At 62.3% G+C, this 10,096-nt stretch overlaps 1 protein-coding gene and 1 long non-coding RNA gene across 3 annotated transcripts; one reads left to right on the forward strand and one right to left on the reverse strand.

Moving 5' to 3' along the window:
• Positions 1 to 2,009: 2,009 nt before the first annotated feature.
• LOC116799307 lies at positions 2,010 to 4,377 on the reverse strand. The gene is made up of 3 exons (XR_004361037.1): positions 4,292 to 4,377; positions 2,966 to 3,102; positions 2,010 to 2,450 (listed from the first exon to the last, which is right to left on the reverse strand). It is a non-coding gene; the product is annotated as an uncharacterized LOC116799307 (long non-coding RNA).
• Positions 4,378 to 4,444: 67 nt separating this feature from the next.
• RAX2 (retina and anterior neural fold homeobox 2) lies at positions 4,445 to 8,233 on the forward strand. 2 transcript variants are annotated; one of them, XM_032712329.1, is made up of 3 exons: positions 4,445 to 5,108; positions 5,444 to 5,694; positions 7,440 to 8,233. In XM_032712329.1, the coding sequence occupies exons 1-3, from the start codon at positions 4,874 to 4,876 to the stop codon at positions 7,881 to 7,883; spliced, it is 930 nt and encodes a 309-aa protein (XP_032568220.1). In that variant the 5' UTR covers positions 4,445 to 4,873; the 3' UTR covers positions 7,884 to 8,233. The 2 variants fall into 2 exon arrangements, with proteins under 2 accessions (XP_032568220.1, XP_032568221.1); XM_032712330.1 differs by having other exon boundaries at positions 5,444 to 5,667.
• The last annotated feature ends 1,863 nt before the right edge of the window (positions 8,234 to 10,096 follow it).

Raw genomic sequence — 10,096 nt, forward strand, 5'->3', positions numbered from 1 at the left:
CCTGGCGCAGTGCCAGCCTGTCCCTGGGGTGGTGGCACACTGTCCCCAGGGGAGTAGCATCCCAAAGACAGCGTCACACCGTCCCCAGAGCAGTGTCAGACAGGGCAGGTGAAGCTGCACAGCCCCAACGGGGGACAATGAGGTGGCCTTGGGACCCAAACCAGGATGCAGAGGAGGCTGCGGGGTCCTGCCAGCAGCAGCCCCAGCAAGAGGGCTCGGACCTGTGTTGGGCCAGCAGCCACCCAGCACAGGGTGCTGGGGTCCAAAACCCCCACAGTGACATTTGCCATCCAAAAGGGGAACTGGTGGGGAGGGGAAGGGAGTGGGAGGAAGACGAGACGTGACTGGGGGCCGTGGCAGTCACAGGTGGCAGGAAGAGGTTTTTGGGAGAAAGTAAAAGCGAGTGAAGAAAGAAAAGGGCAAAATCTGCCCCACGGGATGGAGGTTCTGGGCAGCACCAAACACATCCTCCCCGGGGAACCCCAGAACCTCCACCACAATGTTCCCATCATCCGTTGGAGTCCAGGGGCAGCAGCGGGAGTGAGGAGGAGAGAGATGGTGATCAGCCCTCAGCCTGGCTGCCTTTCCCCCACACCCCCATGGCCAGGGCCCATGGACAGCCCCCAGGGATGGTCCCCATAGCTCCATCCCACAGTCAGTCCCCACAGGGTGTCCCCATGGTACTCAGTCCTGTGTCCATGGATCATCCCCACGCCTGGTTCCACGGGCACTGCCCCATGGCTGCCCCCCATGGCTGCCACCCACAATTCCTCTCCCTGCCTGGTCCCCTGCTCTGGTCCCCATGAGTGTTCCCCCTGCCTGGTGTCCATACCAGGTCCCCAAGGCTGTTCAGGGGTCCTGGTCCCTATGGCTGGTCCCTACACCAGGTCCCCACACCTGGGCCCACACCCAGACCCCAGAGCAGGTCCCCAGACCATGTCCCTGCACTGGCTCCTCACAGCTGGACCCCACGACTCATCCTCACCCCTGTCCCCAGACCCATCCCCATCCCTGCTCCCCATATGGGCAGGGCTCCACAGGCAGCATCACTGGGAGCTGTGGGGCCACCCACACCACCACGGGGCCACCCCCAGCCTCACCCTCCCCAGCCGGGGGGGACAACACCCACCACGGCATCATCCCCATCCCACCGGGGCTCGGGGCGCTGCCCCAGACCCCATCCCTGGGGCAGCGCCTCGGCAGCCCAAGGAAATCCTGCCCCCTCCCCCTCCATCCTTTCTTCTCCGCTCCCCCTGTTTCTAATTCTTTCTCCTCGCCCGTAATGAGGGGATTACACGGCAAACTCCAGCAGGACGCCTTTGTGGGGAGACAATCCGAGTGGGGAAGGCAGTTCGGGGCTTTGTCCGCCGCTGCCCCCCCGGACCCGTGCTGGGGGGACATTTAGAGCAATTACTTGTCCAGAAAGTAACTGTCAATCATTCTTAAAGGGGAAGGCCTCCAATTAATAACCTCGTCTTAATCCTTTGGACTCATTTCCAATCTGCGGTGCCTTGGTGACATCTGCAACACTAAATAAAGATTCTCCCGAGCCTTAGCACGGCGGTTCTGTGACAAATAAGAAGACTAGAGGCAACTTTGGCGGCCAAAGCTGCGAGATTGGTGAGGTTGAGCCGCTTGTTTGGTTCCCGGGAGGGACTGGCAAAGTTAAATACTCCTGGAAAAGCCGAGTTGGGCCCAGCAGGTAACGCCGTTTTATTCCAATTCGGGACGAAGCGCCAAGGGAGGATGCTGAGGAAGGGAGTGGGTGTCCCCAGGGTGTGCCCGGGGTTGGGGACGGGGCTGGCACCTTTCCCTGGGGGCTTGGGAGAGGGTGCGGGCACCAGTCAGCGTCACTCGCCCCGATTTACGTGGGGCCAGGGGCAGGAGCCACCCACGCTCCCACCACCCATCCCAGGCAGCCTGAGCCCAGGGAGCCAAATCCTGGCACCCAGATGGGCTCCTAAAGGCAAGGAAAGGGGTCCCAGTGGAAGCTGGGGCTGTCCCGGGGCTGTGTCCTCCGTATCCCTGCTGCCAGGGAAGGCCACTTGTCCTTGCTGATGCTCTGCTGCTTTGCAGTACTGAGGAAGTGAGTTTTTTACCCACTTTGACCAGGGCTCGATGTAGTTTCTGTTGCCTTTTTGAGTGTCTGTAACAGCAGCTGTCCCCTCCCCCTGGCTGGCAGCCCCCACAGGAAAACCACGGGTTGGAGCATTGAGGAGATGGGGGGAAGAACCCTCCGGAGGCACCGGGTCCTTCTGGTTCCCAGCACAGTTTTACAGCCTGAGGGCTTAAACCCAAAAACTGCTGCCAGGATGACAGGGGCTGCAGGAGGATGTCCTTTGGGAGCTGGCAGTCCAGCAGCTCCCCCTGACCCAGCTCAGCAGGGCCCGTTTTCAGGCAGGATTCCCAAAACACTGGCGGTGAAGGCCTGGGGCTCCCGAGGCCAGTCCCTGGAGGATGGGGAACGCAGGGTGGTTGGTGCTGACACCCCCAGTCCGACCCTGTCAGGGACCCCCTTCCCCACCCAGGGACTTCTGTGCCCCTGGTCAGGCCAGGGCAGATTGGGGTGGGGGGTCCAGCCCTCACCCCCCACCCTGCAGGGTCCGGTGCTGCTGCCCCCTGCCAGGTCACTCCTGCTCCATTATTTTGCTGTTCTTGGCTCATTCCTGCTCCCAGGATGGGGTTTGCCACTCCCTGGGGAGTTTTGGCCTCCTTTGCTTTCCAATGGGGTCGGGATGTGGGGACCATGGGGCTGCCCCCAGCCCTGCTCTGACCTCCACCCCTGCACTTTGTCCCTGTCCCCCCACCATCCCCCACCTCTTCTCTCCTCCCACTTGCCCCATCTTGTCCCCAGCCCCTCCAGACTCTCACCCATCCCCTCCATGCCCATCTCACCCATTCCCATTGCCCCAACTCCTCTCAGCCCCCGTCCAGCCCCAGCTCCACCCCCATTGCCCCATGGGACCTGGCTGGGCAGGGCAGACAGGGCGTTCTGATGGGGTGCTGTGTCCCTCGGGGGGTCTGTGCCCCAGGCAGGGTTCTGGGTGCTCTGGGTGCTCTGGGTGCTCACCCCCTCTCTCTCCTTCCCTTGCAGGTGTGGAGCTGCGCAAATGAGAAGCGGGTGAGTGAGAGTGGGATGGCAGTGGGGCACCCCATCCCCCTCTGTGTCCCCAGACCCAGAGCACACCCCAACACTCACACAGTGACCACAGGGTCCCTGCTCCCCCCAACACCCCCTCAGCCCTGCCTTGGGGCACCCCAGGGTGCAGCACCCAGCACCCCCACCCTGATTAGCAGCTCCCCTGGGGCACCCTGAGACTGCGGGGCCAGAGCCAGAGCTGGGTGGATTCCCCAGGGTACAGACACCCCACGAGGGGCTGTGGGGCATCTGGGGGGGCTCTAAAGGCACACCTGCTGTGCTGCACTCACACTGCACATGCACCACCCACGCTGCACCCAGGCCCTGTGTGTGTGTGTGTGTGTGTGTGTGTGTGTGTGTGGCACATGCTGGGTGTGCAACACACACTGCAAATAACCTGCACTGCACACACTGCACAGACTGCACACACTCTGCATACACACTGTACACACACTGCACACACAGTGCACACACAGTGCACAGACACTGCACAGACTGCACACAGACTGCACAGACTGCACAGACTGCACATACACTGTACACACACTGTACACAGACTGCACACACTGCACACACTGCACACACTGCACATACACTGTACACACACTGTACACACACTGCACAGACTGCACAGACTGCACAGACTGCACATACACTGCACACACTCTGCACACACACTGCACAGACTGCAGACTGCACACAAACTGCACACACTGCACAGGCTGCACACACACTGTCATAGCCATGGCACACACTGAACACACACACTGCACACAGACTGCACGCAGACTGCACACACAGACTGCACATACACTGCACAGATTGTACACACACTGCACACAGACTGCACACACACTGCACACACACACTGTCATAGCCATGGCACACACTGAACACACACACACTGCACACACACTGTCATAGCCATGGCACAGGCTGCACACCCACTGCACAGATTGCACACACACTGCTCACACTGCCCACACTGCTCACACTCTGCACACCCTGCACATGCAGCGTGCACTGCACACTCACTGCACACTGACTATTTGCCCACAGCTCCTGTGCCCACTCGCTGTGCACACCCCTCACGCCCTGCCCTCCCGTGCACACACACACACACACTGTGCCCCGTGTCCTGCCCGTGCAGACCCCGCTCCGTGTGTGCTGCGTGCACGGCACGAGGGCACTGCCCCCGGCACTGCACGGGGCAGCACGTGGCACAAACCACCCTGCACGCACACCCAGCCCCGCACGGGCACACCCACACCGGGCACGTGCTTCACACGTTCCCTCCCACGCTCAGCCCACCAAACGCACACCCTCTCACACCTGCCCCTCACTCCAAGCACCCCTGAGCACCCCACACTCACCCTGTGGGTGGGTCACACCCCACACCCACCCCGGCACAGGCACAGACACACTGCGGTCACACCGCTCACACGGGCACTCCCCACACAGACACCCCGCATGTGCCCAGCCTGAGCAACACCCAGCACCCACCCCCTGCCCAACGCCCTCTGGGACCCCTATTTACACCCTCCCAGCACGAACTGATGCTCCTTTTCCCTCCCCACTCCCATTCGGGCATCAGCCACGTCTTTGCTGGTGGGTCGGGGCGATGCAGCTCCTTGCCCCAGGATTACAGCTTTCCGTCCCATTTCCATGTCTGCCGACATCCTCACGGTGGAGAGAGACCCTTAATCCCCAGCAAATACTGCAGGAAGATTTCAGATGCCGGATAAAAAGCTTAAAGATGAAACGTTGCAAGGGTTGAAAATGCTTATAAGCGTCACCAAAACGGTTATTAGCCAGGGGACGGCGCCGGGTCACTCCTGCAGTGCCTGGGGACTGACGCTGGGTCCTCCAGCGCTCCAGGGCCACTTTCCCCATGGGAGAGGCTGGAGGAGAGGAGCTGGTCTGGAAGGAGGGACTTGGTCCCCTCCAGGGCGGGACAGGGGGAGGTCAGGTTAGCTCTCAATCATGGTTCTTTCATAAAATCCTCCACTTTAGGGGAAATTTGACTTTCAGCACCGACAGATGCGTTGGTCTGGTGGTGCCTGAGAGCAGAGCCAAGTGCAGGGTGCCCGGGGTGTCCATCTCCAGGACCCTGGGTCAGTCCCCAGGACACCACAGCCCTGGGATAACGCAGTGGCAGAGAGGATTATTCCTTTGCATAACCTGTCCCTGGGGCCGCCCCACCCTCCCGTCCCTCCGTCCACTTGTCCATCTGTCCCCGTACCGGGGGTCCGCGGGGGGGTCCGACAGCCCCCGGCCCCACTAACCCCCGCGGTTCCCCCGCAGGTGCCACCATGTTCCTGAATAAGTGCGAGGGGGACCTGGGCGAGCTGCGGAAGCCGGGGGACAGCGAGGGCACCCCGCCCGCCTCCGCCGAGGAGGAGCAGCCCAAGAAGAAGCACCGGCGGAACCGCACCACGTTCACCACGTACCAGCTGCACGAGCTGGAACGCGCCTTCGAGAAGTCCCACTACCCCGACGTGTACAGCCGCGAGGAGCTGGCCATGAAGGTCAACCTGCCAGAGGTCCGCGTGCAGGTAGGGAGGGCACCCGTGGCCCAGCACCCCGGGCCTGTCCCTGGGCCAGGTCAGAGGGACCCCCGGGTGCTGGAGAGCTCCGCTCCGCTCTCGGCTCCACCACCACCACCTCCCTCCAGGCCTCAGTTTCCCCACTGCTCGAGGTGGGTGCAGCAACCTCTGCAGAGCTGCTCCTGACTAAGCCAGGGAAAGGGTTTAATGGCTGAGCCTGTTTCCCCCGTGGGGGTCCCAGTTTGGCCTGTGGGGTCCCAGTTTGGCCCCTCCGTTTGGGCAGGGAGATGGTTTTTAGAGATTGTTTTTTTCCCCTTCTGGTGGGGGCTGCTCCCATCCCTCCTGCTGTTCACATGGGAAAGCAGCCAAACCTTGGCTGATTGAGGCCACTCCCAGGTCTTTCAGGCTGGGAAAGCGCAAGATCCTCACAGATTTGGGGGTTATAAGCTTGTTGGAGCAGGAGGGGGGCAGTGGGGCTGGGGAGGTTTCGCTCCCTGGGCTGCAGGAAAAGGCTCATGGGGGAACAGCACAGCCTGGGAAGAGCCCAGGGTTCCACCAGTACAGTCCCCACCATCCCTAGACTGGCATGGTGAGATTGGGGAGAGGGCCAATTGGCCAGTGTGCTGAAGAAGAGACAAAACCCCTGCAAAGCAAAGCAGTGACCCCCGCACAGACGAACTGAGATCCCCAGGCCTCAGCCCCAGTCTAAGACAAGGCAGCCTTTTTTTGGGGGGGTCCAGACTATAAGGACACATCTGCTGAGCTCTCTGAGCAATGACCAGTTTCATAGAATCACAGAATCACTCAGGTTGGAAAAGCCCTCTAAGACCATTGAGCCCAACTGTTCCTCCAGCACAGCCAAGGCCACCACTAACCCATGTGCCCAAGAGCCAGATTCACATGGCTTTTAAATCCCTCCAGGGCTGGTGACTCCACCACTGCCCTGGTCACCCTGTGCCAGGCCTGGACCACACTTTTGGGGAATAAGTTTCTCCTAATATCCAATCTAAAACTCTCCTGGCACAGCTTGAGGCCGTTTCCTCTTGTCCTGTCACTTGTTCCCTGAGAGCAGAACTCGACCTCCACCTGGCTCCACCCTCCTGTCAGGGAGTTGTGGAGAGAGACAAGGTCCCTCCTGAGCCTCCTTTTCTCCAGGCTGAGCTCCCCCAGCTCCCTCAGCTGCTCCTCATCAGACTTGTGCCCCATTCCCTTCCCCACCCAGCTGTTCATCTTTCCTCCCCCTTTGCCTCTCACAGCAGACCCTGTGCCCTGTGCTGCTCTGGGGACATGGGGACCAGCACTCCAATGAGCTGTTCCCACAGGGCCAGATGTCACTGCTGGATTTGGCTCACTGGTCCCTGTCGTTCCTGCTGGATTTTGGTGTAACTATGGCATTTTAACATCTAGAAGCTTTGATCCAGGGGTTGGAAGGTCAGATTACACTACCCAGAGGGCTGCAGGGGCAGGGAGCACATTTCCATGGAGCACGGAGAGTAGGGGCTGTGTGCTGACACCTCTTGCTTTCTGTACCTCAGAGATGTCCTTGGTCTGTGGGGCTTGTGGGAGAGCTTTGGCAGAGGTGTGCGGTGTGCTGGGATTGCAGGAGCCCTGGAGGGCAGCCCCTGTGCAATGGGGTACCCCATACATGACACTGAAGCACTCCCTGTGGGGCAGAGCATGGGGTACAGCATGTGGGGCACACTGCAAGGGACCGGCTGGGCACGGTGGAGCTCACCCTGGCTCTCACCTCGCAGGTCTGGTTCCAGAACCGACGAGCCAAGTGGAGGCGGCAGGAGAAGATGGAGGCCAGCTCCATGAAGCTCCACGACACCCCCGTGCTCTCCTTCAACCGGCCCCCCATGACCCCCAACGTGGGGCCCATGAGCAACTCCCTCCCGCTCGACCCGTGGCTGACATCCCCCATCTCCAGCGCCACCACAGTCCACAGCATCCCCGGCTTCATGGGAGCCCCCCAGGCCCTGCAGCCCCCCTACGGCGGGCACTCCTTCCTCAACGCCCCCGCACCGATGGCGCAGGGCATGCAGCCCATGGCCCCCGCGCCCTACCAGTGCGGCACCCCCTTTGTGGACAAGTACCCGCTGGAGGAGGTGGACCAGAGGAGCTCCAGCATCGCCTCGCTCCGCATGAAAGCCAAGGAGCACATTCAGACCATCGACAAGACCTGGCAGCCCATTTGATGAACGTTCCCCTCTGGCCCCTCCGGCCCCCCCGGCCCCGGCTCCTGGCCCCGGTGCCGGCTCAGCCCTGGGGCAGGTGAGGGAGGACAGTGGGTGCTCAGCGGGACCAAAGCCGGTGCTGGGCAGGGATGCCAGGCTGTCTTCCCCCGCCGAGCCAGCACTGGCAGTGGCAGGGGAGCCAGTCAGGTGCTGGCAGGACCCCGCTGCAGGGGAGCACCCTGGGGGAGCCCGTTTGCCTCACTGTGGCACCAGCACTGGCTGAGGATCTGGCCGAGGCTCAGGCATCCCACCGTGCCACCAGGCCATGCACCACCCCCTGGTCGGACACCTCCTTTCCTCACACCCCTTCCCCTTCCTGTTATTATTAATTTTTTTTTAATGCTGCAGATTTAAACAAAACTGAACAGAAAAGCTCTAGTTTCGTAGGGAGTACTTGGGGGGATGTTTTAGCTGCATTGGGGCACGGTGCTGATCGTGCTGGGCGATGCACTGGCACTGAGAGGACGGTTGTATCGTGAGTAAAGAGATAAGATGAACGGCTGCCGCATGCTGGAGTTGGGCACTGTGCCCTCGTTAGCACAGCGGGGCCGTCAAGCCTCTGCTGGGAAGGAATTTTATTGGAGGGCACGGGAGCACCATCCCTGGGCACCCTCCTGCCCCGCTCCCTCGGGGTGCCATGTGCAGGGCTGGGTCCAGGGGTGGGTGACTCAGTCCAGCCCTGGTTGTGGGCTGGGACTGGCTTGGCTGCACTGTGGCCTCGATGGCTCATCACAGGTCAGCTTCTCGACCATCCCTTGGGGGCTGTGCCCACCGCCCCCCTGCCCTAACACTCCCCAGAGGTGCCAGTGGCACAGAGCTGCCAGAACTGTGCTGGTGGGAGGATGGGTGGCAGTGGGACCCCTGTGGCCCATGGCCAGGGCTGGCGAGGGGAGGGGGCCAGCTGGGAGCTCTGGGGTCTCTGCAGCAGGGATGTCAGGGTGTGCCAACCTTACCCCCCGCCAGCAGCTCCTACCAGATGGGAGCTGGTATTGGTGACAAGGTGCCACTTCCCCAGGGGGCCCCAGCGTGGCTTTGTGGCTCCAGGGGGACCCTGCCTTCCCACCCACCACAGCTCAAGGCACTTGAGTGTCACCTCACTGGCAGCAAGGGCCAGCAGGCCCCCAGCACACGGCTGAGCCCACAGTGGCTTTGAGGTGCTGAAGCCCAACTGGGACAGCGAGATAGGTGGGTTCAGTCCTGGGTGAGCAGGAGCACCCGGGTCCCTGGGGAAGCCAGACGAGGGCCAACCTCCTCCTTCCCCACACTGAAACAAGACGTTTCCCCAGAAATCTTCCTGCTTCGGAGCCGGCGGCAGCCACCAGCCGGGGCTGTGCTGGGGCAGCCCCGTCCCCGCCGTGTCCCCGTGTCCCAGACCCCGCTCGGTGCCAGTGCGCCCGCCCGCCGTTCCTCTCACCACCCCCCCGGGGGTCTCACCCCGATCCAAGACCCCCGGGGCCGGACTGTGACGTCCCCAGAGCCCCGGGGTCAGGCGGGTCTGGCCGGGATGCCAGCGGGCCAGGCGAGGCACTGACCCCGGCGAGACCCTTTTCCTTGTGCCCCGTCCCCCGGCTGCTGCTGCTCGTCTGTTTCGTTAGCGACAATTAAACCTTTAACAACCCATTAAACGCATAATCGATGCTCCCCGGCCCCCCAGCCCAGCTAATGGGGTGAAGCGCCCCGGCAGAGCCGGGCTCCGGCCGGCAGATAATGAAGCAACGGCTGCGGAAGTAATGGGGTTTGATCCGGGGGACGGGACGCGCTCAATGGGGGCTGCGCTTTTCACATGACATAATTGCCGAGGCTGGCGCCAGCCCGGGGCACCCCTCGGCCTCCCGAGCGCCAACAAAGGCCGGCTGGCGCGGGGAGCGGGAGCGCCGCACCCCCGGCTCGTTTGATCGGAGCCTAATTGGGGCGAGGGTGCTCCCCCAGCCCGGCCCCGCAACCGCCACCCGAGAGCGAGGGCGCGGAGGGGCCCCGGGATGAGGATGCGCCTCCCCGGCTCCTCGGGGTTGGGGGGCTGCGTGAGTTATTTAAATGAGCTAATCTGCATGAGGTGGCACCGGTGTGCCCGGCACACGGTGGCGGGGGGTGGCGGGGTTCCTTCGCTTGGTACCCCGCGGGCCCTCCCGTGGGTGCGCCCGGTGGCTGCTCCGCACCTCCTGCAGGAACAGGCA

This window comes from Chiroxiphia lanceolata, chromosome 27, assembly GCF_009829145.1.
Source record: "Chiroxiphia lanceolata isolate bChiLan1 chromosome 27, bChiLan1.pri, whole genome shotgun sequence".
In the NCBI taxonomy this organism is placed as follows: domain Eukaryota; kingdom Metazoa; phylum Chordata; class Aves; order Passeriformes; family Pipridae; genus Chiroxiphia; species Chiroxiphia lanceolata.